The 27,741-nt window shown below is 49.5% G+C and overlaps 2 protein-coding genes across 8 annotated transcripts in view; both read left to right on the forward strand.

Moving 5' to 3' along the window:
* Positions 1–4,095, forward strand: part of Crkl (CRK like proto-oncogene, adaptor protein) — a 33,750-nt gene extending 29,655 nt beyond the window's left edge. The window contains exon 3 of the mRNA XM_021209295.2: positions 2,716–4,095. Within this exon, the coding sequence (XP_021064954.1) occupies positions 2,716–2,850 (135 nt within the window). The 3' untranslated portion in view covers positions 2,851–4,095. The remainder of the gene's footprint in view (positions 1–2,715) is intronic.
* Positions 4,096–9,221: 5,126 nt separating this feature from the next.
* Aifm3 (apoptosis inducing factor mitochondria associated 3) lies at positions 9,222–26,834 on the forward strand. 7 transcript variants are annotated; one of them, XM_029544789.1, is made up of 22 exons: positions 9,222–9,447; positions 10,866–11,056; positions 11,493–11,675; positions 19,036–19,249; positions 19,488–19,597; positions 19,786–19,895; positions 19,988–20,032; positions 20,242–20,338; positions 20,421–20,533; positions 20,953–21,039; positions 21,404–21,495; positions 21,579–21,709; positions 21,809–21,924; positions 22,015–22,086; positions 22,220–22,283; positions 22,793–22,869; positions 22,975–23,092; positions 24,214–24,312; positions 24,971–25,046; positions 25,511–25,615; positions 26,170–26,190; positions 26,397–26,754. In XM_029544789.1, exons 3-22 carry the CDS (start codon positions 11,645–11,647, stop codon positions 26,434–26,436), a joined length of 1,818 nt encoding a protein of 605 aa, XP_029400649.1. In that variant the 5' UTR covers positions 9,222–9,447; positions 10,866–11,056; positions 11,493–11,644; the 3' UTR covers positions 26,437–26,754. The 7 variants fall into 7 exon arrangements, with proteins under 7 accessions (XP_029400649.1, XP_029400643.1, XP_021064844.1 ...); XM_029544783.1 differs by lacking the exon at positions 26,170–26,190 and having other exon boundaries at positions 25,511–25,587; positions 26,397–26,834; XM_021209185.2 differs by lacking the exon at positions 26,170–26,190 and having other exon boundaries at positions 26,397–26,757.
* The last annotated feature ends 907 nt before the right edge of the window (positions 26,835–27,741 follow it).

Consider the following 27,741-nt stretch of genomic DNA (forward strand, 5'->3'; position numbering starts at 1 on the left):
TAAGTACACTGTAGTTGTCTTCTGACACACCAGAAGAGGGAGTCAGATCTCATTACAGATGGTTGTGAGCCACCATGTGGTTGCTGGGATTTGAACTCGGGACCTCTGGAAGAGCAGTCAGTGCTCTTAACCACTAAGCCATCTCACCAGCCCCTAGAAATTTTATTTTTTTCTATTTCTTTAGTGCCAAAGATGCTTTTTTTCCCTCGTGATCACACTACCATGTCAAAAGTAAGAATGATCCCTGGATGTTGATATACACTTGTAATCACAGCCTTAGAGGCTGAAGTAAGAGAATTAAAAGTTCAAGGCTAACCTAGGTTACATGGTGTATTCCAGGCCATTCTGGGCTACATAAACATTGTGAGATATGACTGCCAAAAGAAAAGGTATGTCTGTCAATATAGGCTCTCAGGAACTCAGGATGGTCTCAAGATAAGCAATCCTCCTGCATTAGCTTCTCGGGTACTAGAATTATAGAGATGGACCATCATATCCATTATTCCTCTAAAAAGATGTCTTTAGAAAATCCTTCAGATGTCAGGGAATTTAGTTCAGTGGGGAAAGTACTTGTCTTTTACTGTGTGTGTGTGTATGTACACATCATGAATGGTAGGTCCATACATGCTTCTGTGTACGTGTGGCAGTCAGAGGACAACTTTAGAGCCAGTTCTCTTCTATCTTTTTGTGGGTTCTTAGGATTGAATTCAGGTCACCAGGTTTGTGCATCCAGCACCCAGCCATTTTGCCAGCCCCCTGATATATATATATCTTTCTCTCCATTGTTGCTGTCTTCAGACACACCAGAAGAGGGCATCAGATCCCATTACAGATGGCTGTGAGCCACCATGTCGTTTCTGGGAACTGAACTCTGAACCTCTGGAAGAGCAGTCAGTGTTCTTAACTGCTGAGCCATCTCTCCTTGATATTTTTCTTTAAATGCACATGTTAGTTTATATATGGACTATTTGTATTTTATGTGGAGTAATGTCCAAGACTTTGTGGTTAAGAGTGCCTATTGCTTTTGTGGAGGGCCCCATGTCAGGTTCTTGTGAACTCCAGCTACAAGAAATCTAACACCTCTGGGCTCCTTAAGCACCCATATTCGCGTGCACATACCTACGCACAGACACACAATTACATTAATAAAATAAATGTTAGTAACAGTAAAAGGGACGAGCCTATAGTTCTGCTAGAGACTTGTTTATTAGCATGGCAGAAGGCACTGTCTCCATTACTGGGAAGAACTAGACCTGTTCCCAGACCTGCTTCCTAGCCTTTCTGCCCCATCTCTAAACATCCAGGCTCCTTGAGCAGAGCTCGTTTTTCATGTGTTTTGTAGTGTTGATTCAATTATTTATATATAAAATACATAACTTTTGTCATATTGTTATCTCATAGTCAGTGAGTATTGGCTGTATCTGGACTGCTGAATGTTTACTGTTTAACCGTAGCAGAGATAGGGAAGTTCCTAAGGATTAGGAACTGCCTTAAACTGATTAGGTAGAATCCTGGTGGAGAGTTAAAAGTGTGTGATTTTTAGTATTTGACATACTCTGTTCTGTCTTTCGCCTGCTGAACCCATTGGAATGATTTATTAGACACTGTTTTTAGATCTTCTGCATCCATTATCCTATTTGCTTTTAAGGGATTTTTTGGAGAGGGTTGGTTGATTGGTTAATTGATTTTGGTTCTTTGAGGCAGCACCTCAAGGAGTCAAGGCTACTGGTCTTGAACTCAATGTATAACTTAGGCTGAGCCTGATTCCCTGATCCTCCTTTCTTCTACCTTCCAAGTACCAGATTATAGACACACACACTATGTGTGACTTTGTGTGTAATTTTTCTCCATTTCTCTTAACGTCATTCTGAAATGCCCTTTTTTCTTACGTGTTGGCGGTATTGAGACTGAAACCCTGGGACTGTCAGTGATTCACCTTTCTCTGCCCCACCAGCTCCATGTCACCGTGTCTGTCCTTTTTCATGCATTCTGGAGATGAAATTCAAACCCTTACATTGTCATGGCAAGCACTTCAGCGCCTTCTCCCACTGAACTTCCCACTCACCAGCTCTGGATTGTTTTTGTCTGCTGTGGTGGTCTTTTAGTATGAAATGCTTAACACATTTGTGCAGTATCATTCCAGTTTTACATAAATATACTGTCAGAGCAAGATGGTTTTATTAAGTCCATGCTGGTCTTAAACTGGAGGTCCTCTTAGTCTCCTGTGTGTTGTGTGTTGGGATTATAAGCACCACACCTGGCTACTTTCCACCTTTTCCTCCCAAGACAGGGTTTCTCTGTGTAGCCATTGGCTTTCCTGGAACTAGCTCTGTACAGGAAGCTGACTCAGAGATCTGCCTGCCTCTGCCTCCCAAGGGCTGGGATTGAAGGTGTGTGCCACCAGTCCGCACTTCTCACCCTTTAATTCAGCTTAACATGCACTTTCTTAGAGTCAGATGTTCATGCATATCCATTTATTAGTAATGCTGGAGGGAGTGTTTGCTCTGTTCAGAGGCTGCTTCCTGAGTTTTTGCCAGCCGACAGGTATCCTGAGTGGCACATGTTAGTTTACATATGGACTGTTTGTATTTTATGTGGCATCTCATGTCTTTGTACTACTTGATTTTTGTATAGACAGTGTTTGTGATTTAATGTAAACTGTCTTCCTTGTTTGTAGTAATGCTAACTTTGTTTTCTTTCCCTCTGCCTTTATAGGTTGGTGACATTGTGAAAGTCACAAGGATGAATATCAATGGCCAATGGGAAGGCGAGGTGAATGGGCGCAAGGGGCTTTTCCCCTTCACACATGTCAAAATCTTTGACCCTCAGAACCCCGATGACAACGAGTGATTGCTGTGCTGTCCCTGCTGCTGCTGCCTCCTTCTGCCTGTCAGTCTCCTTTGAAGTGGGAAGCACTCTGTCACATGCAAGTTACACCGAGCTGCTGGCAGCCAGCTTTCCATACATTGGCAGTCCCTGCACATTCGGAATGCCTCAGCAGCTGCCTCGCTCACTCGGCATTTGTATCATAGTCATGCTGTCAAAGAGTAGCTGGTTTTAGAGTTCTTGTGGATTGTGAACTGGAAACACTGGTGGAAGCACACAGTAGAGACTTGAACACAGAGTGGCTCTTCCTTCCCATCACTGCCTTGTTTGTACTGGAGGCTGACATAGAGAGCGAGAAAGCCTGCTGATGGTCTGCATGGAGACGGTGAGGCTTGGTCCACAGAACAGTGGCTTTGCCACCAACTCAATTTTCTTTGGACAACAGAGGAAGTAAAACTCCAGACAATTCTGTCCCGAACTCCTCGAGTCTGGCTGGTTTTCATTTTCTTTTGTTTAGTTTTGTTTTTGGAAGACTAATTAATTATAGTTGTGTGTTCTGAACAGATTTTTAAATAGTAGGTTGGAGTTTTGTGATGGTCTAAGGAACAATCCATGTCCCTGAGCTTCCAAACTGAAGCCACTGTACGTAACTAAAATAGGAAAAGACCCCCTGAAGTAGGGGCCTTTATCGATTGGTTGCCACAGTACCTTGTTTACCATGTGACATACAGTGTGCACAAGCAGCAGTCATGGTGTGCCGTGCTGTGAAGCGCCAAAGTGGGGGTGGGCCTCTTCAGTGAGAATGTAGTGAAGTGTGTGGCCTTACTAGATCCATGAGTTAAATTGCATTGCTGTGTTCCACCACAAAGGCCACCCAGCCCTTCCTGTACAGACCTAGCTTGTCCAGGCAGCTTGAGAGTAATGTCTGTTCTGGTTCCACAGCCTGAGTAGAACCAGAATACAGTGCTTCTGAGCAAAAGAAGATGCCCATCGACCATGAGCCATTTTTCCTGCATGTCAGCTAGTACAGATATGTGTCTGATCCCTCATCCACACATGGCAAACCAGAGTTCTAGAACCTTTCTAGAGTACACTCTTTTCAGCTAGACCCTGATGATGACAAGCCTCCACATAGAACGCAGCAGACCTAGAGATGTAGTAACTAGTGAGCAGCTCTGGCATTTACGGAATATCTTCTGTAACCATGGCCCTGGCTCTGCAGGCCTGAGGCTTTGAGAACTAATGGAACATATTCAGGTGACAAAACCATTTGTCCACTATATTTATTTCTCTTAAAGACTTTAAATTTTTGTTATGTTGGGCATGGTGGCCACGCCTTTAGTCCCAGTACTCAGAAAGGCAAAGGCAAGTGGATCTCTGAGAGTTCAAGGCTATCCTGGTCTATGTAGTGTGTCACAGGACAGACAGGCCTACATACATACCTTGTATCAGAAGATGGCCTAATCCCCCCCCCCCAAAAAAAAAAAACCTGTATATGGGTGTTCCCACTACATGTATGTATATGTATCACATGGGTACAGTTTGTAAGGAGACCAGAAAAGGGTGTTGGTTGGATCCTCTGGAACTGTGGAACTCTGTGGGTTCTAGGAATTGAACCTGGGTCCCCTGTAAGAGCAGCAAGTGCTCTTAACCACTGAGCCATTTCTTGAGCCCCATTAGTTTCTCTTTAAATCAGTAGTAGTCTATCAGACTAAGTGCTATAGTAAAGAATGTTCATGTGACAAAGTAATGGTCATTTTTGGATATGGGGGAGTGTCATGTCTGTGGTAGAGGTTACTTTTTGTCTCTGAAAACTGACATTTCTAGCCAGACCTATTGAGTGGACTTAAATGTTCAGGCCCCAAACTCTGCCTAGAACAAGATTTAAGACTTGCCTTCTGGCCAGTTACACAGTTGAGCCCTAGGCCTTTGATGCCTCCACTGGAATACATGCCTTGTTCACTGAGGGCACAACCCCCAAGGAACACCCCATCACTGGGGCCTGAACCTCATGCCTTACACATGCTAGATAACCGGCTGCCAATGAGCTTTTGAAATTTGAGATGGGATCTCTATAAATTGCCCAAGCTGGCTTTAAGATTTCCATCCCAGCCTCAGCTGAAATTATAAAGGTTTGAGTCACCACACCCAGCTCTTAAGGTCTTTTAAAACTACATTTAACTGAAGGGCTTGGTGCCTTTTGATTATAGCACCTTGCTTAGCACAAACAGCCATTTTTGAGAACAGGGTTTCCCTTTTCCCAAGACTGTTGACCAGCAAGACTCTAAGGAATACTTCGTGATCAGAATGTCCATAGCCCTGGAGTTTGGTTTAGGTCATCAGTTAATTTGGCACATGTAAATGTCTATGCAGCATCCTCAGAGATCCAGATCTCAAAAGAAAGACTCAACTTTCTGAACTCTCAGGATACGTGCGTGCCAACAATAGGAATTCTCTGACTTAGAAGCTCATCGATTTTTAATCCCGGAAATCTCTCCCACTGATCGAAAGCGGCATCTTCCCTAAGTCCCACTCTTCTGGGAAGACACTTGGCCTCCCGGGAGCACGATAGAGGCTTCCTTTTCTCATCATCAGTGCTATGTGGTCCACTCTGCCATTGTTGTAGAAAGTACTGGGATGATAAACCCACTTGCTATGGCTGTTGTATCTGAGAAGGAAACAATTAGGTAGTTGAGGGCATTAAGGGCTAGTTAGTCCTGGGTGACAGCCCCCAATTTCCACCTCCACCTCCACCCCCATGCAGAAGGCATGCTTGTCACTTCTGCACTGCTTTGATGCCACCTGTTTCGAGGTTAACAGGGTGTGTTGGCCTTGGTCATCCAGACTCAATCCTCTGTGTTCACCGGAAGAGACTCTGTGCCCTCTTTTCGAGTTGCACGATCCTGGCGCTGTGCCAGCCTTCCTCTACAGCTGTTTACAGACAAGATGGGCCAAGACTGATGGCCACTGCTCTTGTAACCTTTGCTCAAAAGAATAATGAGCATTTTTTTTTTTGAAAAAGGGATGATGTGTTTTTGTTCCAGGTGTTCATAATTTAATCTTTTAATATTATGTTCATTAACCTCTTAAAATGAGTGAATTCTTGATTGTTTTAACACAGTACCTAAGACTAATGCTTTCTGTGAACTCCTCACTATGGAACCAGAGAACCACATCCCTGGTAACTGCTGTGAGCGTGGACACTGAGCTGCTTGTATATTCTAAAGGAGCAGGAGGACAGTTCTCTGAGACAGGAGGAACAGTGGCCTTGCTTCTAGACGGTCTTCACTGTGTGTTTTAAAATGACATAAAACTCTTTTGACATGTATAACTTAAAGAACATAAGCATCAGGCAATAATATTTTCTGTGTAAGCTTTTAAAATTATTTTTGGGGATCATAGCTTGTTTTATTTTGTGCTATAAAATTAACAGTATTAAATGACTTATATTCTTAGAATACATTGAGTGTCTTTTCTTAACAGATTAGTGCCTTTTTATTTTTGTATTCCATTTTGCGTTACTGGTCCCAGCATCAAAACCCTTGTTTCCATGGCCTGTTTGTACATTGTCTCAATAAAACTTGCACCAGCCGGCGTGGCGGCAGCCTCGGTGTTTCAGTGTCTCCGCAGTCAGCCCCACCAGACTCTCCCAACAGTTCAACTGTGCTGAAGCCCCTGGTACTCCCCAGAGACCCACTCATGCTGCTTCTGCCTCCCTCACTCAAAAATGACGGCTTCCTAACATGGGAGCCTCCTCCAGAAGGAAATAACTGGGTGCTGTGGAAGCTAGCACTTACTCAGCATTCTGAGCAGGAGGTGCACTCAGGGAACCAGTGGGGTGGTTGGTCCTACCACCTGCACCGGAAGGCTCTGCTCTGCTGAGTATTCGCCGAGCATTAACCATGAGGAGCTCAGTGGTCAGGGAGAAGCAAGCTGTCCTTCCTGTCTAATGTCCACTGCCATTCCTAGCTGTGTATGAATCTCCTTGTGAGCTTTGAGGATCTTTGGGGAGGGGATTTATGTTCCTTAAGCATTCCTTAATGCAAGTGTCACAAACTGCTGGGTGATGGTGGTGAACACCTTCAGTCAGAGCATTTGGGAGGCAGAGGCAAGTGGATCCCTAATCTAGAGTGAGTTCCAGGACAACCAAGACTACATAGAAAAACCCTGCCTCAAACAACCTACTTTGCTGGGCTCATGTTTCCCTTGTGTAAACCTAATAAGCAAGTTTCATTCTTTCCTTTCTGTCTGCCTGTCTGTCTTCTCTACCACCTTTTTTTTTTTTTTTTTAAAGATTTATTTATTATATGTAAGTACACTGTAGTTGTCTTCAGACTTTCCAAAAGAGGGCGTCAGATCTTGTTACAGATGGTTGTGAGCCACCATGTGGTTGCTGGGATTTGAACTCCGAACCTTCGGAAGAGCAGTCAGGTGCTCTTACCTACTGAGCCATCTCACCAGCCCCTTACCACCTTCTTAATGAGGCAGGGACTCTACATAGCTCTGGCTACTCACTCTGTCCTAAAGAGTGGGAGTCTCTCCTCTCTCCAGCTCAGGCTGGCCTCAGACTTCTGGGATTACTTACAGGTTTGTGCCACCAAGCCTGGTTCATTCATTGCTGGGATAGAACCCAGGACTTTGTTCATGTTAGGCACACATAGCACCACATCCTGGCCTCTAGCCTTTTCTTGGCTGAAAAGAGACCATCCTGTACTCCTCTGCTTGGAGACTTAAGAGTAAAGAGTAGGAAGCCCTGTGCTGAGGTGCCCTATGGCTGGGGAGCATGGGGTTCCCCGTTTTTCCAGGCCACAAGCTGACTCTACACTCATTACTTAACCAAAACATCAGGGTGCTAGGATGTGTCACCTTGCCGGAAGCATCCTTGGGATGAAACTGGGACCTCAGGCTTCAGGTCACAGCATCTTCCAGGATCTTCCTGATTCTCTTGCAACATGAGCTATCCTTGGGTCTGAGGGCCTTTCTGAAGTTGGCTGTCCTAATTATAATTAGTCCTTGTGTTTACTGTTTGCTCTAAGAAGCTCTTGCCACTTCTGCCCTGGGAGGTAACAGAAACCTGAAGCCTGGTGCCCTGGGCCCCAGTGGTACCATAATGAACGTAAGACATGCTAGGGTTTCTTCCCAAGAAGTCATCTGCTTCACAACTACTACACTAATAATGTCCTTCCAGTTTCACCTTTGGCACCTCAAACTCAGTAGCACCTACTCCCTGTATGCCTGGCTCTGAGTCTGTCTTGTCTTGCCAACAATCCTAGGAAGCTGCAGCAAAGAGATTCCCCAACTGCAGACCTTGGACTCTATAGACTGGGCTGGGGGTCCAAGCATCTTCCCTTCAATTCCCACATCTCATACACCAGGGCAGCCTGTCCAAGTCCCAGCCCTGTCACCTAGCAGCTGTGTGCCCTAGGGGGGAGAGGTCCCTAATCTCTCTGAACCTCAATTTTCCCATGCTCTGACTAGTTATAAAGAGTAAATGCTATAAGCCCTGCTGTAATCACAGCTATCAAGAGGCAGTGGAGATGCAAGTTCAAGGCCTGCCTGGACCTAAGAGCCAGTTCAAGGCCAGCCTGTCTGGGCAATTTAGTGAGGCCTTGTCCCAAAATAAAAGTACAAAAATATAACCAGCAGTGGGCGCACACGTTCAGTCCCAGCACGAGGGAGGCAGAGGGAGGCAGATCTCTGAGTTCAGAGCCAGTCTAGTCTACACAGAGAAACTCTTGTCTCAAAAAACCAACTAAAGAAAAATACAAAAACAGTTAAGGATATAGACTAGTAGCAGAGCGCTCATCTAGCATGTATGAGACCATGGGTTGAGTCCTAAGAATTTCAAAAGTAATAAATAACAAATAGTAAGCCAGGCTGCATGTGGCAGTGATCGGCTACTCAGGAAGCTGAAGCAGAGAGAGTTCACGTTCTAGGATAGGTAGTCCAGTGTTAAGGAGACTTTCCGAGAGATTCCCAGCATCCGCTTTGCATGTTAACTCCAGTTCCAGAGGATCCAACGCCGCCTTCAGGCTTCACAGACACTGCATGTACATGCTGCACAAACAAAACACACACACATGAAATAAAAATATTTTTTTAAAAAATACTTCAGACATGGCATGGTGACATACACCTTTAATCCCAGCACTCTGGAGACAGAGGCAGGTGGGTCTCAGTGAGTTCAAGGCCAGCTTGCTCTACATACGGCTGCAGCTCCCCTGCCTCCCTGGCTCCAGCACGGGCAGGTGGCTGAGGGGCGGGGCGGACGCCTCGGGCTCCAGGCCCGCAGTGTAGCCGCAGCGCCGGCCCCGCCCCCGCCCGCTCCGCCCTGCAGGCCGGCCGCAGCCGGGCGCGGATCCCGCCCGCCCGCCCGCCCACACGCCCGGCCCGCGGCCACCAAGCCAGGTGAGCGCGCCTGGTCCTGTCCCGCACGCGCCCCGGGCCAGCTCGCTCGCGGATTTCTACCCTGGTGGCCGAGTGAGGCACTCAGGAGGCTGCAGCGATCCCGGTCCTTGCTGCTGCTCCCCAGCACCCCTTTCGGCTCCCTGGAGCCCTCCCTACCTTGTGCTGGTCCGTTGGTTGGCTGCTGCATCCAGAGAGGGAGCCGCAAAGAAGCCGGTAAGGGTGCTGGAAAAGGTTTCCGAGCCCGAGGAAACTGCACGTGCCAAGGCAGGGAGAGTGGACAGTAGGTTGGCGTTAGGGCCCCGGACAGGTGAATCACAAGCTGAGGCGCTCCGAGACAGCAGTCTCCAGGGCCCCTGACGCCACTGAGGGCCTAGGATAAGCTGGGGGGTGGGGGGGTGTTGGGAGTTGGGGGGACGGCCTCTCACTCAACACACACCAGGAGCGAAGAGTGGGACCTGGCATGGAAAAAGAAACAAGCTTCCAGCTGGCCTGCACCCAGGGGGGTCCCGGAGCCTTGCGGAACCCTCGGTGAGGAGGGGGTAACTCAGAACCTGCTTCAGGTTGCTGGAGTTCCTGGGACGTGGAGTGTCCACAACTCCTGATGTGTGTGTGCAGCGGGGCAATGTTAGAACTTTTCAGGACAACAAAATGCAGAGATCTCTCCCCGCAGGCCCAAGAAACTTTGTCTTTGAGTTGGAATCACTGGCACTAAGCTGGCCTAGCACGTCATAGGTGGAAGGCATGGTCCCCACCAAATCTCCCGTTAAGCACGAGGCCCCAAGAATAAACTCCCGGAAAGGGAGGGACCCCAGATCCAAAAGCCAGTCTTGTTTGTAGGATCTCAGCCCCAACAGGTGAGGGCTGAAACCAGACCAGAAGCAGGTGGGCAACGCTATGACATGGGTGAAACCAGGACCTCCGAAAGGGTTCTCTGGTTCCCAGGAAGGGAGCTAGAGGGGCAGTTGGCAACAGTTTTATCCCTTGAGTTGTCTCCCCTTGCCCTGGTGACAAGGGCCTGGGGTTCCTCCTCACCTGTAGTTTGCTGCAAAGGTTGGGAGCTAGCAGTGGTGGGCTCTTTCCCACTCTGTCCTTGCTTCTTGACATCTCGCTCTTTCCTGGGGACTGGACTAACCTAGTGACTCCCAGCACAGTTCAGGAAGAATTTCCAGGTGACCCAGAGCTGACTGTCGGGTAGAATTTGGACAGATCAGCTGTAAACAGGGAAGTTACACCTTTGTCTTGAGCCTTCCAAAGTCCACATCTTCTAGAAGGCCCACCTATGGCCACAAGGACACAATGGCCGCCGTGATCTGTTTACCAGGCAGTCTTGCTCTCCAGTTAGGAGCCTTAGAGTGACCTGGGGACCTCCCAAGGCCTTGCTTGTCTTAGGATTTATTAGGGTGAGGAGTGGGGAAGACCGCACAGATGCCCCTAACTGCTGCTTGACCTTGGTGAGACCTTGGACCCCAGTCTTTCTATCTTCTGTGGGGCATGACCTTGGCACTGTACGGCCGCCTGAGGGGTGGGGGAAACATGGCTGCTGGGCATGGGGCAGAGGCAGAGCTGTGTGGTTTCCCTCTTCCCCCAACCCCATCAGTCCTGGGCTGGCTGCCCGCTCTTTTTCCCCACAGAGCTGGGTTTCCCTGGGGACCAGTGGCTTGGCCTAGCCCCACACCCACAGCCCCCTCCGGGCCACAACCCATGCTAGAAGGGGGGCTGGACCCTCCTGGACACTGGCCCTCCGTGCTCTGCAGACCAAGGCCCAGTAGCCTCTCTCTATCTCTGGGCTGGGAGCAAGGAGCAGTGACTCCCACGGAAAGAGGTAGGTGACTAGAGGTTGCTAGTCAGGGCAGTGGCCAAGGCTGGGCTGGGACCCTTGTCACTCTCAGTGGAAGAAGGATTCTGGGGACTCTGGTTGTCAGGGTTTTCTGTAGACTTAGTGGTCTTACCTAGGGGAATGGGGAGTCCCAGAATCTCCAGACTTGTGGGGTTTAGAAAGGGAAATCTGGGGCTAGGTCTTTATGGGCAGTGGCAGACATTAAAGCACAGAGGGTCTCCAACAGTGCATGCAGTAAAGGGGGCGTCTGAGGTTCCTATGCCTGGAAGCCTCAAAGGGAGACAGATGCTATCAAGAGTACCCTAGAAACAAGTTCTGCCCTCCTCATGTAAGACTCTTGCAGGATTCCCCAAAGATGCCTCTGACTCTACCCAGACCTGCATCAGTGCTGGGACCCAATGTCCCATCTTCCCCCCTGCAGGTCCTAAAGCTGTCTAGCTGGCATGGCAGCTCCAGCGTCTCTGAGGGCCATAGGGGGTCCAGTCCTCCAGGGCACGTCCTAGACCTTGGACAGCTGGACAGCCTGCCATCGTGCTCCCACCAGCCAGGCCAGATCCCAGGCCACCGTTCACCATGGGCGGCTGCTTCTCCAAGCCCAAGCCAGGTACCTCCCCTTCTCTGACAGCCTCCCCCTCCCTCTGCACTTCACCAGCCTCCAAAGTAGGTCAGGCTAGGCAGGAGCCCAGAATGCTAATGCACTGCAGGCAAGAAGGGTAAAAGCCGAGGAAGGCTCTCCTGGACTCCTCTCCTGTAGCATCCCCCCTTTTTATTTGGGACTTTGGGTGTTAGTGGTGGGGACAGCAGCTGGTCCTTCTTAGAAAGTCGAGTCTAGAAGGTTCCTCCTATGCTGCGCAGAGCGAGGTGCTTCTTCTCCATTCTGGAAAAGAGAGGCTTTGGGGGATGTTCTTAGCCACAGTGTAACCTCTTTGAGTCTCAGTTTCCCTCTCTATAGAATAGAACTGGACACTACCCAGTGACTGACAGGGTATCAAGGGCGGGTCCCTACTCTTCTCATCCTGTGACATATCAGACATCACCTTGGCTTCTCTGGACCTCATCTCCTGTTCTGGGTTTTTGTTTGGGTTTTTGTTTTTTGAGACAGGGTCTCACTATGTAGACCAGGCTGGTCTCATACTCACAGAAATCCTCCTGCCTCTGCCTTGCAAGTGCTAGGATCAAAGGCATGCACCACCCTTCTGCCGTCTCCATTTATATAGGAAATCTTGGACCCACCTAGCCCTAGGAACTCCAGCCAGGGGTAGGGTCATTCCAAGGTACAGCAGTACTTAGGGTCTACCCTGCCATGGGTCTCATGTCTTTGGGTTTCTCCCCGAGTCTACACATTCCTTCTACCCTAGTCGTAACATCCAGGAGGCAGGACCTGTAGCCATGACAGGGATGCAGAAACTGAGGACTTCAGGGCCCAGTGAGTGCCCCACCCACCCAACTTGCCCTGGCTGGCTCACTCTGCCAGCTTGCTCAGCTCTCCTTACCTGATACCCATCAGCTCGGTTACCTTGGGACTCCTAAGACTTTTCTTCCTTTCTTGGGTCCGAGGTAGGACTTGGGGGAGAACACGGAGCTGTGACCCACCCACTGGCAGTATTGGTGGGGATTGCCCGTCCTCTCCTGAGTCTGTGCCAGATCCTACGGACTCTGCCATAGGTGCCCACTATCTTTGTCTCAGTTTATTCATAGAGTGGACAGGGATGTGCCTGCAAGATCCCATGGGCGTCCCATCCTGGGCACCTGTGGGACGACTTGGCTGGCAGGACACGGTGGGGACAAGATACCATTCACAGTCTCAACGAGCTGGCCTAACCAGGGACCCCTGACTCAGCACTTCAGATCTGGAGCTAGCCATTATCCCCTGACCCGAATCTTGTCTGTGTGTTTGCTTTTGTAATTTTTTTTTAAGATAACATTTCATCTAGCCCAGGCTGGCCTCAAACTCATTATGGGGTTGAAGATGATTTTGAACTTACCATCCTCCTATCCCCTCCCCCTCATTAGTTCTGGAACTACAGGAGTGTACGATTATGATTACTTTTACTTAGTACTGGGGATAGAACCCAGAGCTTTGGGAATGCCAGACAAACATTCTTCCAGTTACGATGTTTGATTTAACAACAACAACAAAAAATTTAAAGACTTACCTATTTTATGTATGTGAGTACATTGTTGCTCTCCTCAGACACACCAGAAGAGGGCATCAGATCCCATTATAGGTGGTTGCGTGCCACCATGTAGTTGCTGGGAATTGAACTCAGGACCTCTGGAAGAGCAGTCAGTGCTCTTAACCACTGAGCCATTTTTTTTTTTATCATTTGAATTGTGTGTGTGTGTGTGTGTGTGTGTGTGTGTGTGTGTGTGTGTGTGAATGGAGGTGCGTGCAGAGGTCAGAAGAAACAGATGCCCTTGGACTAGGGTTATGGGCTGTTTTGAGCCACCTGGATGCTGGAACTCAAACTCAGATTCTTTGAAAGAACAGTATGTGCTCCAGCACCCGTTTTGTTTTGTTTTTTTGTTTGTTTGCTTGGGTTTATTTTTATTTTTATTTTATAAAATGAGCATTTTTGCCTTCATGTATATAAATGCATGGCATGTGTGTAAAAGCCAGAAGAATTCATCTGACCTCCTGAACCTGGAGTTACACATGGTTGGTTGTGAGCCATGGTGTGGGTGCTGGGAATCAAGCTGGGTTCTCTGCAAAAGCAACAAATACCCTTGACCTCTGAGTTGTCCTCACCCCTTCCTTCCCTTTCATTTAAAGACAGCGTTTACTGGGTAGCCCTAAATGACCTAGAACTCACTACATAGGCCAGGCTGATCTTGATTGTACTGTGAGCCTCCCATGTGCTGGGATTACAGACCTGAACCGGCATACTTTATGTTTTCAGGGATGAGAAGTTTATTTTGGCTCACAATTTGAGGGTCACATTCTGTCATGGTGAAGGCCTGGCTGCAGATGGCTCTCTTTCTCTTTCTCCGGGGACTTACTGTTCTGCTCTGGGCTGGTCTCAAAGTGGCTGGCTATTCTGCCCAGAGACAACATTCAGACTTGGGCTCTTTAACGTCTTGGCGGTGTGGCCAGGGGCTGATGGCCTCGCTCTGGTCCTCTCTGTCCTCATGTAGGGTGGCACTCTGACGCTGGCATGCAGGAGCCCCTGCTGCTGTGATTGTTTTCTTCCTTCCTGAGGTGGATTCTGGGTTGCAGCCCCAGGCTCAGGCTCTAGTGGGGGGCTTGGCTCAGGGAGCTTCAGGATGTAGGTATGAGAGCGAGGCATGAACTGAGCGGTGGTCAGCAAGGCCCATGAAGAGACCAGAGCTAATGGAAGACCTTGTGTAAATTCTCCCCATCTCTGCTACTCTTTGTGGCTGTGTCTTAGTGATAGCAGCATTTGCCTCCTGAGTCCCCCCTGTCTTGTTTAGTTTTTTGAGACAGGGTTTCTCTGTGTAGCTCTGGCTGTCCTGGAACTCACTCTGTACACCAGGCTGGCCTCAAACTCAGAAATCCTCCTGCCTCTGCCTCCCAAGTGCTGGGATTAAAGGCGTGTGCCACCACTGCCCGGCTTTTTTTTTTTTTTTAAAGATTTATTTATTTATTATATGTAAGTACACTGTAGCTGACTTCAGACACACCAGAAGAAGGCATCAGATCTCATTACGAGTGGTTGTGAGCCACCATGTGGTTGCTGGGATTTGAACTCCGGACCTTTGGATGAGCAGTCAGTGCTCTTACCCGCTGAGCCATCTCGCCAGCCCCCTGTCTTGTTCTTGAGACAGCGCTTTGCTGTACAGCTCTGGCTGGCCTGGAACTTGCTCTGTAGATCATGCTGACTTTGAAGTCACAGACCTGCCTGCTTCTGTCACCCGAGTGCTGGGATTAAAGTCATGCACGGTCATTCCTGACAGTTCTTTTTTTTCTTCCTAAGGCTTTCAGCCAGTTGCTTACTGTGTCAGAACTGGTAGAAGTGGCTGAGGAGATGGCTCAGTAAATACAGTGAGCCACCACACAAACGTCAGGATCTGGGTTCAGATACCCAGAACCCACGTGAAAGCCAGGTGTGGTGGTGTGCACCCGTAACCCTAGTTTTGTGAGGTGCGAAGAGACAGGTAGTGTAGCCAAGTAGCCAGTCATGAGGTCTGGATTCAGTAGGAGATTTCCTGTTTCCAAAAAAAAAGGTGGTGGGAGTAGGGTTGGAGGGATAAAGACTTCTGACATCAACTTCTGGCCTTCACACGTACTCACAGATATATGTGTGTGCACCCCTCTAAAACATGTGCATACACACACACGCACACACACACTCCTACCCGCATCTTAAATGCCCAGCCACACACTATTAAAAAAAAACAAAAAAAAAAACAAAAAAAAACAAAAAGCTAATAGGAAGTACAATTCTCTTGATCTGGCCATCTGTCTGCCTTTTATTGGGCTTTTGCTCTTTATCAAGTCTTCCAGTAAGTTCAGAGCTAGCTGATAAATCTCTCTTACCAGGGCTAGGATAGAATGACCACTGAAGATGGCAGAGACCCTGTGTTTAATCCCTAGCACCAAAACCAAACCATAACCCACACACACACACACTATTGTAGTTTCCAAAATAGAGCTTTTGTGCCGGTTATATGTACGATCAGCGCATGGGCAGATGCTCTTTGTCCTTCCCTTTTTGAAGCAGGGTCTCACACGTTATAACTCAGGCTGGCCTGGAATTCACAATGAAGCCCAGGCTAACCCTGAGCTCTTGGCAGTTCTCTACCTTAGCCTCCCAAGTGCTATTACAGGGGTCAGACACTACTCCTGACAGTTTGCCCTTGATGCTGGGGATGGAACCCAGGACCTTGCCATGCTGAGTGTGACCCTGTCAGTTGTCTCTACCATAGCCTATTCTCATTTTGTGCCTAAGGCGTCTTGAGGCCCAAGAGGTAATGACAGGGACTGGGCGGCTGATGGGATGGTGGAACTGGGTTGACCTGGCTCTGTGGGTAAGCAGGGTCCTCCTCTAAACGGCCCCTTCTGCTCCTGACCTCATGACCGCCCAGGAGAACATCCGTGAGCTTGCCTTGGAGCCTTCTGGAAGCCTGCAGAGCACAGCAGCCTGCCGTGGCACGTGGTGGCTCCCTGGCAACCTGCCAGGCTGTTCCTGTGGCTTCCCACAGCTCTCACCACTGAGAGCAGCTGAGCCTGGCATGGTTTTCTTCTTAATTCTTCCAAAAACATTCTAACACCATTACATAAAGTGTGTTAGTTAGAGTCCCTACCCCCACACGGCAGCCTCCATAGTGTGGCTGCATGCTCTTGTGTCCTCTTCACCAGGCCCAGTTAAAGAGCCACCCTTTGCCTCTCTCCCCTGCAGTAGCAGGCCTGAAGAGAAGGCTGGGATGCTGGCCTGTGGAGGGGCACTGGGCCCAGCAAGCCAGGATCAAGAACCATGGAAACTGTACCTGAGCTAGTGGACTCACACTGTTGGGAGGGAGAATGGGGGTCAGGGCAGCAACTCAGCGGCCAGGTTAATCCTTGTGTCCTTTGTTTCTGGGGTGTCAGGTCTGAGGTGAAGGGGTTCAGAGGTAAAAGCAGGAGAGAGGCTTTGATGCCTGGGGGCATGGAGAGAGAGCCACCTGCTCCCAGGATGGCCCATGCTGTGCCAGAGCCTAGCTTCCTCCTCCTTGGCCTCCTCCCTACTGTAGCAGCCCAGGAGATGGGATTACAGCTGCTCAAAATTCTGTTTATTGTTCCCTTCTAATTAAAAAAAAAAAAAGAAAGAAAGAAAGAAAAAGAAAAGAAAGAAAGAAACCAGAAACCAGGGATGTCATGGGAATTTGGGAAAGTGCAGGAAAGTTAAAAGAAGGAAATGTCAGTTTCTAGCTACCTACTCCTGCTATCCTAGAGTGGCCCCATGGAGACTGTGCAACCTCTGTGTGGGAGCCATGAGTCTGCTCTTCTGTGCTGCACATAAGTATGTACCCTTAATGATTTCACTGTCAGGGCTGCAGACCCTGTGCTCAGAGATGTCAACCACATGGGGTTTGGTAAATGCTAAAGAGATCTTCAACTGATGGACGTAGCTATATTAAGAAGCTGAAAACTGGGGCTAGCAAGATGGCTCAGCGGATAAGAGCACTGACTGCTCTTCCAAAGGTCCTGAGTTCAAATCCCAGCAACCACATGGTGACTCACAACCACCCGTAATGAGATCTGATGCCTTCTTCTGTTGTGTCTGAAGTCAGCTACAGTGAAGTTCAAGGCCAGCCTGCAGTACAAAGTGAGCTGGAGGATGGCCAAGGGCTACACAGAGAAACCCTGTTTCAGTAAACCAATAGATAGATAGATAAATAGATAAAATAAAACAAAGTTGTTGAAATTAGGGTGCTCTTCTCACATGGTACCCAGATATGCATGCAGGCAAAACATCTACATACATAAAGTAATTTTTAAATATTTATATATAAAGGGCTGGAGAGATGACCCAGCAGTTAAGAGCACTGACTGGGGGCTGGTGAGATGGCTCAGCAGGTAAGAGCACCGACTGCTCTTCCAAATGTCCCGAGTTCAAATCCCAGCAACCACATGGTGGCTCATAACCATCTGTAACAAGATCTGATGCCCTCTTCTGGAGTGTCTGAAGTCAGCTACAGTGTAATTACATATAATAAATCTAAAAAAAAAAAAAAAAAAAAGCACTGACTGCTCTTCCAGAGGTCCTGAATTCACATAGCAGATCACAACTGTCTATAACTATAGTCTCGTGGGATCTGATGGCCCCTTCTGGTGTACAGATATACATATAGACAAAATATGCACATATAAGTAATTATGTTTTAATAATTGTATAGATAAAGAGTTGAAATTTTGTCGTGTACTTTGCCTTCCTTTTTGTGGTATTGGGACGCTGATCCCAGTGTCACCTACACCAAGCCATTCTGCCACCAAGACTGCCCCAGCCTGCGTACATTTCCCCTCAGGTTGACTACAAACTCTTCTGTGCCTGAGGAGGACCTTACATCCCTGATCCTCCTGCCTTGCCTCCTGAGTCAGAATCACAGCTGTGCACTACTATGCCTTGCTTTGTTCACTGTTATTGCTGTTGTTGCAGTCCTGAGGATGGGCTAAAGCCTGTGCAAGCCTCAAGCACTAGACCACTGAGCAACAGACAGTCGGGTTTTTTAATTTTTAATTTTGAACAACAACAACAACAACAACAACAACAACAAACTATTGAAGCTGGAATACCAGTGATCCAAGCAGTGCCTGCCCGGGATCATACGGCTTGGGAAGCAAAGCAGGAGGCTCAAGAGGTCAGAGATGTCATCAGCTGTAGATTGAATTTGAGGCTATAATAGTCCAACTTCATGAGATTGTTTAAAAACAAACAAAACCCACACACAACAGAAGACATTTGAAGCTAATTAATGGGAAAGTTGTAAGGACAGTGAGTCTTGTCCCCACTCCTACCCTTCTTGGTTTTTGATGTAGGGTCTCACTTTGTATTCTAGGTTGGTCTAGAACTCATGGGAGTCCTGCGCAGCCTCTGGAGTATTGAGATGATAGATGTGAGCCACTGGCCCAATAGAACAGTGACCACTCTTCCATTGCCCACATTCACTGGCTGGGAACTGAGCTGTAAATGCGTCTCCAGGCAGGGACATCACCTTTGTCTCTCATTAGGTAGATAGATGAGTCAGGTATGGGGTTCTTTCCCCCAGACTGTCTCCAGGTGAAAAGCTGTGTCCTGTGACACCCTTACTGATTTTATCACTGGAAAAAAAATAGAAGTTTCTGGTCTGGCTGTCGTTTGGTGGTGGAGTACTAGCCTGACCTGAGGGAGGCCCTGAGTTCTTCAACAAGAAGAAAATGCACACGAAAGTGAATTGAAATCAAGCACCTGTTGCTGGCCTCTGCTTGGCCTGTGGGGTAGGAACAGGGCTGGTTCCGCCAGGGCTCATGGCTGCTCTGTCCACAGTGGAGCTCAAGATTGAAGTGGTGCTGCCGGAGAAAGAGCGGGGCAAGGAGGAGCTGTCAGCCAGCGGAAAGGGCAGCCCCCGGGGTTACCAGGGCAACGGCACAGCACGCCACTTCCATGCCGAGGAGCGGCTGCCCACCCCACAACCCTATCCCAGCCCTCAGGACTGTGTGGAGGCTACTGTCTGCCATGTCAAGGACCTCGAGAATGGCCAGTGGGTGCTGGGCTGCAAGGGTGGTGGTAGGACCTGAGGTGGGGGCATGGGAGAGGCCACACATGTGGGGTTGGGCTGAGGCAGTGGTGTGGAATGGGCTGTAGCTCTTGGCTCCCTGGGTGCTAAGCTTTGTACTTCCGCTGCTCTGGGCTTCCCAAATATTGGCCCCTGGGAGGAGATGCTTACAGGAGGACATGACTATCTTCTGGCTTGATCTCTGAGCACAGCCCCTCCCCAGGATGCGGGAAGTGGAGCTGGGCTGGGGAAAGGTGTTGCTGGTGAAGGACAATGGGGAATTCCATGCCCTGGGCCATAAATGTCCTCACTATGGAGCGCCCCTGGTGAAAGGTAAGAAAGTACATGGGAGGTGGGATACGCCATCCATGCCTATATAGGGATTCCAGAAGGCCCCAGGGCCTTCCACCAGTTGTGAGGGCTGCTGGGTTGAGGAGAGGTCCAGCAGGGTCCAGTAGCAGGAGCCCTAGAGTGCAGTCTCTGGCCATGGCACTAGACTGGCACTCATTTGTCTCTCCTAGGTGTACTGTCCCGGGGACGTGTGCGCTGCCCCTGGCATGGTGCCTGCTTCAACATTAGTACTGGGGACCTAGAGGACTTCCCAGGCCTGGACAGTCTGCATAAGTTCCAGGTAGGGCTGGGCAAGTGACATGGTGGGAGCCTGTGCTGTGGAGTCAGAGACTGAAGCATCTCAGAGTTTGGTGCTGATGTTGCCCCTCTTAGGTGAAAATTGAGAAGGAGAAGGTGACCATTCGGGCAAGCAAGCAGGTACCAGGGAGCCTCAGGTCACCAAGGCCCGGGTTTAAGAGGAAGGGTTTTGAAGGGGGGGGCGTATCTTGGCTAGAGAGGAGCATGAGGCAAAGCCCTGTGGTGGAAGGGAGCCTGGCTTGGGAGGAGAGTGAGGGATTGTAGGGTGGAGGTGAGGCTGGGCTGGAGCCTCAGGATCCCAGCTCCGTGCTGCGTTTCCCCACTCTCAGGCCCTGCAGCTGCAGCGGAGGACAAAGGTGATGGCCAAGTGTATCTCCCCAAGTGCTGGCCACAGCAGTAGCACCAACGTGCTCATAGTGGGTGCAGGTTGGTGTGGGTCTAATGAAGGAAAGGGGGAGCGTGGAAGGTGGGAGAGGCCTTGGCCTTGGTCTACGGTCCTGTCACTCAGGTGCTGCTGGCCTAGTGTGTGCAGAAACACTGAGGCAGGAGGGCTTCTCAGACCGGATTGTCCTTTGCACACTGGATCGACATCTGCCCTATGACCGGGCCAAGCTCAGCAAGGTAGGGATGGAACGGTGTACCTTGTCCCCAAATCCATCATATACACATGGAACCTTGCCTGGCACGCACTGGAGGTCTAGCTGACTATTCTCTCCAGTCTCCCAAGCCTGTCTATGGTGCTTATAAGAGATCTGGGTTTGTTGAGTTCTGTCCTAAAGCTCCAGTGTGATGTAGTGTCCTTACCCTCCTTGGGGTCTGCATCCTCTTCAGTACAATGAAATGTCAGGAGTGTAATGCATACGCCTTAAATCTTAGCACTTGGGAGGTAGAGGCAGGTAGATCTCTGTGAGATTGGTATACATAGCTAATTCCACGCCAGCCAGAGCTACAAACAGACCCTGTCTAAAAAATAATAATAAATAAAAATAAAATAGCCACCATCTCACCATCTGACCCTGACTCATGACTATGTTCCTCAGTCCCTGGATGCACAACCTGAACAGCTGGCCCTGAGACCCAAGGAATTCTTCCGGGCCTATGGCATCGAGGTGCTCACTGAAGCTCAGGTATGAGGAAAGCAGGGACTGGGGGCAGTCTGTGAGGGGACTGGGGGCAGTCTGTGAAAATGTTTAAGGAAACAAGAGGCTATGGGTACCCCTGGAGGTGTGATGGATGCTCGGCCCTCTGTTCAGGCCTGGGACCCAGTACTGAGCCTTCTTCCTGGTAGAGGGATGGGGGATGGTCTGATCCCAGCTAAGACAAGGGAGCCTTGTGGGACTTGGAAGTACATAAAGACAACTTTGAAGGGTCAGGACTACCCTGAAGCTGCACCTTAGAAGTCTAAGTTCGGGTTCTGGGGGTCTTGGGGAACTCTAAGCCACAAGACCCAAGCCTATGCTGAGAACTCTTGCTGCCCTCTGGGGTTTGCAGGTAGTCACAGTGGACGTGAGAAATAAGAAGGTTGTATTCAAGGATGGCTTCAAGCTAGAGTACAGCAAGCTGCTGCTGGCACCAGGAAGTAGGTAGGTAAATGTCTTCTGCCAAACACTGGGCAGCTGGACATGAGCCAGGGTGGGAGATCCTCGCTGATCCCACCGAATCTTAGCCCTAAGACCCTGACCTGCAAAGGGAAAGATGTAGAGAATGTGTTCACCATCCGCACGCCCGAGGATGCCAACCGCGTGCTGCGGCTCGCCCGGGGCCGCAATGCTGTTATTGTGGGAGCAGGCTTTCTGGGTGAGTAGCTGCAGGGGAGGTGGGTAGTGGTTAGCTACCATAGCCAGTCCTAGGGTGTGAGTAGAGTGCCAGCCTTGCCACTCCCTGCCCACCACCCAGGGATGGAGGTCGCTGCTTATCTGACTGAGAAAGCCCACTCAGTATCTGTGGTAGAGCTGGAGGAGACACCCTTCCGGAGGTTCCTGGGGGAACGTGTTGGTCGTGCACTTATGAAGGCGAGTCTGTTTCGATGCTTGGCCTCTAGATGCCATGGTTGACTTGCCTGGCCCCTCACCCACTATCCATGTTCCTCCTTGCTTGTACAGATGTTTGAAAACAACCGGGTGAAGTTCTATATGCAGACAGAGGTGTCAGAGCTGCGGGCTCAAGAGGGCAAGGTAGGCTTGTCACTGCTGTTGCTGCTGCTGCTGCTGCTGCTGCTGCTGCTGCTGCTGCTGCTGCTGCTGCAGTCTGTCTCTTCCCCTGTGCTCAGGAACTGTGCCCACTCACTCACCCATTCCCTCCCCCCAGCTGCAGGAGGTGGTGCTGAAGAGCAGCAAAGTTCTGCGGGCGGATGTCTGCGTGTTAGGCATTGGTGAGTACGTAGACAAGCAAGTACTAGTGAACAGAACTGTTACTTGAGCCTCAGTTTCCCCATTTGTAAAATGGGTTTCCAATGGTACCGACTTCACAGGACCACTGTATACTGGGCTTAGTCTAGGCCTCTCATGGAGCAGGTGACTGCTCTCTATGATACCAGCTGATACATAGGACACAGACAAGTTTCTAATTGGTTCCTATGCCAACCCACATAATAGTATGGGGAGGAGCCAAGCTGGAAGGTGGCAACACAGGGTTGGAGAAGCATGGCTTTGGATCCCTATCAGGAGAGTTCTATAGCACTTATTGGGGAGACAGTTCCTGAGGCTAAATGGGGAGCACAGAGCCTACAGATGGGCTTACAGAGGGCAGGATGCAGGAAGTCCCCAGGTGGGCATGCTATGGGAGATTAATCTGGAGCTGGCAGATACAGCAGGAATGGAGAGAGATGAGACAGGAGAATGGCGGGACCAGGGTGTGGATGCATGGCTTCTGTCCTGTTAGGTGCGGTGCCTGCCACAGGCTTCCTGAGGCAGAGTGGCATTGGTCTGGATTCCCGAGGTTTCATCCCAGTCAACAAGGTGGGGCTGGATGAAGTAGGTAGGATTCGGGGTGGAGCATGGCTGGATGACCACGTCAGCTCCACGTCAGTCTCCACCCACAGAGCCCTGGCCCTCTCCCCACAGATGATGCAGACCAACGTCCCGGGAGTGTTTGCTGCAGGTGATGCTGTCACCTTTCCTCTTGCCTGGAGGAACAATCGGAAAGTGAACATCCCACACTGGCAGATGGCTCACACCCAGGGTATGGCCTGCCCCGAGGCAAGTTAAGGGCTGGAAGGCTATCCTAGGGTCTCAGCCACCTTCAGGTCCAGTCCCCAGTTGTTCATCTGGGGTCTTAAGTTCAAGGGTTGGTGGGTCACCAAGTCTTATCCAGTGATCAGTCAGTGTACAGAGTGGCCTCTCTCCTGAGATCCTCTGCATACTTAGCTGGACAAAACCCTCTCCAGCCCAGCTGTCTTTTTGCTCCCCTCCCCTTTCTGTTCTCAGGGTTATGTATTTGGTAGAATCGCTGCTTGGCCAGCAATCACCTCTGAGAGGGAGGAAGGATTGATTTAGTAGGCTAGCTTCTTACTCAGGACCTTGTCTCTCTTGCACCACTAAATTACCTCTGCGACTCGGTTGGGTTATTGTGGCTTTTGTGGAATTACCTCCCCTGACACTTTTTTGGTAGCCACCAGGTCTCCTGAGCTTCATGGACTATGGACTTTGTTTTCAATCCCTAAGATGCAGGCACCAGTGTGTTAACCACCTTAAGACCTTATAAAGGACCTCCACGTCTCTAGTCTTGGACAGGGATTTCGCCTAAGGCTTACCTCCCCTTTCTTCTTCCTTCGCCATGATCTAAAAGGCTGATAGTAGTGGTATCTCCCAACTCCAGTATCTGTTTAAAATTGCTACTAGAGAATAAGGATCCAAAGGTACTCCTTGGCCAAATATAATTAGGACTTAGGGCTCTCTGGAGATTCTTAGATGTGTTCAATTGTAGATTCAGGTGGAGCTTTAGAAGTGTGAAGCCACCTGTGCTCACTCTGTGGGCCTGTCATCTCTCCTGTCTGGCCTTTGTGCCCCATTGTCTTCCCTCTTTACACCTGCTGTATCTGATCAGTTGCCTGTGTACACAATTATGAAGTAGCTCACAACCCCAGTAGACCTTTCAGATGTACAACATACCATTCAAAGAGGAGTAATGTAAGTGGATCTCTGGGGCCAAGCATTCCCCTCTGTACCTGCTAACTGCATCCAAAGGTGGGCTATGGGCTGAACATGATTCCTTTTTTTAGGAGGCCTAGGCAAAAAATGATACCTGTCAAGGGTCCCTAGAGTGGGCTGAGGGCAGGATTCTCACCACCCTGGATTTTTCAGGGCGGGTAGCAGCTCAGAACATGCTGGCACAGGAGGCTGAGATCAACACGGTACCCTATCTGTGGACTGCCATGTTCGGCAAAAGCCTTCGCTATGCTGGTAACTAAAAGCTTGTCTCATGGGGATGGGGTCCTGAAGGCACTTCAGGATTAAGTGTGGGGGTTGGGTCCAGTAAGAACTAAGAATTGGCAAAGAAGAACTGGCTTGGCTCAGGTGCATACTGGAATCCCAGAAGTCCAGAGGCTGAAATGGGAAGATCAGGAATTGGAGACCAATTTGAGTCTTAGATGGTGGAGCTAGGAACTGCTTAGGAGTAGAGGGTTGATGAGATGGCTCAGTGGGTAAGGGTTCTTGCTGCCACGCTGATGATCTGAGTTCAACTCTTAGAACCCACATAGTGGGAGGTGAAAAATCACCTCCTACAAAGTGTCCTCTGATCTCCATACATGCATGTGTGCATACACATGAAGTAAGTAAATGTCATTTTAAAAAGTCGGAGTAGGATCCAGGTATGGTGGCACAGGAGTTTAGTCCCAGCACTTGAGAGCAGAGCCAAATGGATCTCTGAGTTCAAGGCTGGCCTGATCTACAGAGTGAGTTTTAGGACAGCCAGGGCTACACAGAGAAACCCTGTCTCAGAAAAACAAAGAGGGAGAGAGAGAGGAAAGGTGGGCAGGGAGGTCTGTTGTTTAGACAGGAGCCAGGGGGCCTATGAAGACCGTCCCCTTCCCCAGTTCACATGGGCACCCTCCCACAGGCTACGGAGAAGGCTTCGATGATGTCATCATTCAGGGGGATCTGGAGGAGCTGAAGTTTGTGGCTTTTTATACCAAGTGAGAGCAATGGGGTGCGACGGGAGCATGGAGCAGTGGGAGTGCTGTTGGGAATGGATAGTGTTAGCAAAGCAGCAGGGGCTGGGCTGAAAGGCAAGTGAATGGCCATGTGGGGGTGTTGGGCAGGAGAGGAGGAAGTAGCAACAGTTCTCCATGCATCAAACAGTATGGTGTCTTCTGGATATTTCTTTCAGGTAAGTGTTGACACTGAGGTAGTCTACAACAAGGAAAGACAGACTGGTGTAGACAAGTTGATGCTAAGGCTGGGCCCATCCCTGAGCTGTGCCAAGGGTTTCTTTGGGCAGCTGACAGTGCTGGGACCAAATGGAGGGCTGGGTGCTCAAGACATCTTGTTTCCCTGGACAAGAGCCTTCCCAGCATCCCAGGTGGACCAGAAGTGTTAGGATCACAAGAAGGACCACTGCTGCTAGTGGTCCTCAGGCTCGGGCTCCTTCTCTCTATAGAGGTGACGAAGTGATTGCTGTGGCCAGCATGAACTACGATCCCATCGTATCCAAGGTGGCTGAGGTGCTGGCCTCAGGTCGAGCCATCCGGAAGCGGGAGGTGGAGTGAGTGCGGGTTGGGAGGCTTTAGGGTGTGTGTGGGTGTCCTGGATAGGATCTATTAAAGCTACCATGGCAGCCTGTTGCCCACCCAGTCCTGTAGAGCTCTTCTCACTTTTAGTTCCTATGGTTCCTGGGTGAGATGGGGAGTGGGGGGAGTGCGGGTGAATTTTGTTTAGAAGTTGACAGGATATGATTACAAAGAACTAGGTGTGTGGCCTAGAGAGGAGCCAGTGTTGGTGTGTGTGTGTGTGTGTGTGCAATGTGATTTGTGTTAAGCTTGGCAGAAGCTAGGTGGAGAAACATAGCAGGTGATGCTCCCAGATATGCCATCCACAAAGAGGTGGGGTGGTTACATGACATCTGGGAGGCAATGGACATGAGCCATTACCATCATCCCAGCACAGTGTCAGTGAGTCCCCGGTAGCTTAATCTGTGTACAGAGAACTTCCCAGGACCAGAGGTGGCTGATGGCTATGTGTCAGGGTAAATCCTAGAGTGGATCTGATAAATGACATACTTTCTTTGGCCTTCTGTTTCTCCCTCTTGCCTTCGAAAAGGTTGTTTATGCTGCACAGCAAGTACGTGCATTCTTTCTTGTTGACTGTTCTGAGCCTTTCTTCCCCAGCCCAATGACTGAACCCTCCCACCTTGCTCAAGTCCATTACCTTCAGGGCTTTGACACAGAGCAGTCCCTGCTGCTGTATTCAAAAGTCATGTGCTCATGGTGCCTGGAGTGGGGAACCTATCCTCTTCTGCCCTGACTCTCCTCCTCTCATTCCTGCAGAACCGGTGACATGTCTTGGCTCACAGGGAAAGGATCCTGAGCTCTCATGTGGTGGACTTGGGCAGGTCTCTGGGCTACCAAGGTCAGAGACGGAAGTCCTGGGGCAAGTGCCAATCTCCAAATTCCCAGGATCCCTCACGGTGGAATCTGAGTCCTCCAAGGCTTGCCTTGAACTGTCTGCCTCGAGTCCAGACAGGCTACGGCAGCCTCCGGAAGATGGTCCATTCCCAAGGCCTCAACTGTCACTGACAGCTGGGTGTAGAGGCAGGACAGGCTCTGCCTCGGTCTCCTCTACTAGGACGATTTTCCCAGCAAGCCCCTTCAACATTACCTTAAAATTAAAACGCATGTCTCAGCAGAACTGCGTCCCAGTGTAATTGGGCTGACACTTAGAGCCAGGCATGATGTGACACATCTGTAATAGCTGCACTCAGGACAGAGGCAGGAGGGTTGGAAGTCTCAGTTTTTTGTTTTTGTTTGTTTTGTTTTTTGGGTTTTTTGTTTGTTTGTTTTTTCGAGACAGGGTTTCTCTGTGTAGCCCTGGCTGTCCTGGAACTCACTCTGTAGACCAGGCTGGCCTNGAACTCAGAAATCTGCCTGCCTCTGCCTCCTGAGTGCTGGGATTAAACGCAAGTCTCACTACGCCTGGCTCAGTCTTTTGTTTTTAAAAAGCTTCAGAAGCCAGAGGCAGCTTTTGTATTTGTCCACTTGAGAGAGAGATGGGAGCTGGGTCCTGTAGACTCCATGCTGCCCACAGAAACCTGAGCTCCTACCAGGAGGTGGTGGCACACACCTTTAATCCCAGTGCCCGGGAGGCTGAGGCAGGCAGATCTCTGAATTCAAGGGCAGCCTGGTCTACAGAGTTAGTTCCAGGACAGCCAGGGCTACACAGAGAAACCCTGTCTGAAATAAAACAAAATGAAAATCGGGCTGGTGAGATGGGTAAGAGCACCCGGCTGCTCTTCCGAAGGTCTGGAGTTCAAATCCCAGCAACCACATGGTGGCTCACAACCATCCTTAACAAAATCTGACTCCCTCTTCTGGAATGTCTGAAGACAGCTACAGTGTACTTACATATAATAAATAAATAAATCTTTAAAAATCAAAAAACAAACAACAAAAAAAGATGAAAATCACCTCATTGTTATTAACTCACAAATACACTCTGCTGGATTACAGTAGTCACTCAAAAATCTATCCAGTCCAGTCCCATTCTATATATCTCGAGGTTTTTTTGTTTGTTTTGTCTTTGTACAGTTAGGATAGCCATTGTGAAGCTGCTCTTGACTTTTACTATTTTACATTTATAAGCTCTTACCAAAAAAAGAAAAGAAACTAGACCAAT

Source organism: Mus pahari, chromosome 12 (assembly GCF_900095145.1).
Source record: "Mus pahari chromosome 12, PAHARI_EIJ_v1.1, whole genome shotgun sequence".
Taxonomy (NCBI): Eukaryota; Metazoa; Chordata; class Mammalia; order Rodentia; family Muridae; genus Mus; species Mus pahari.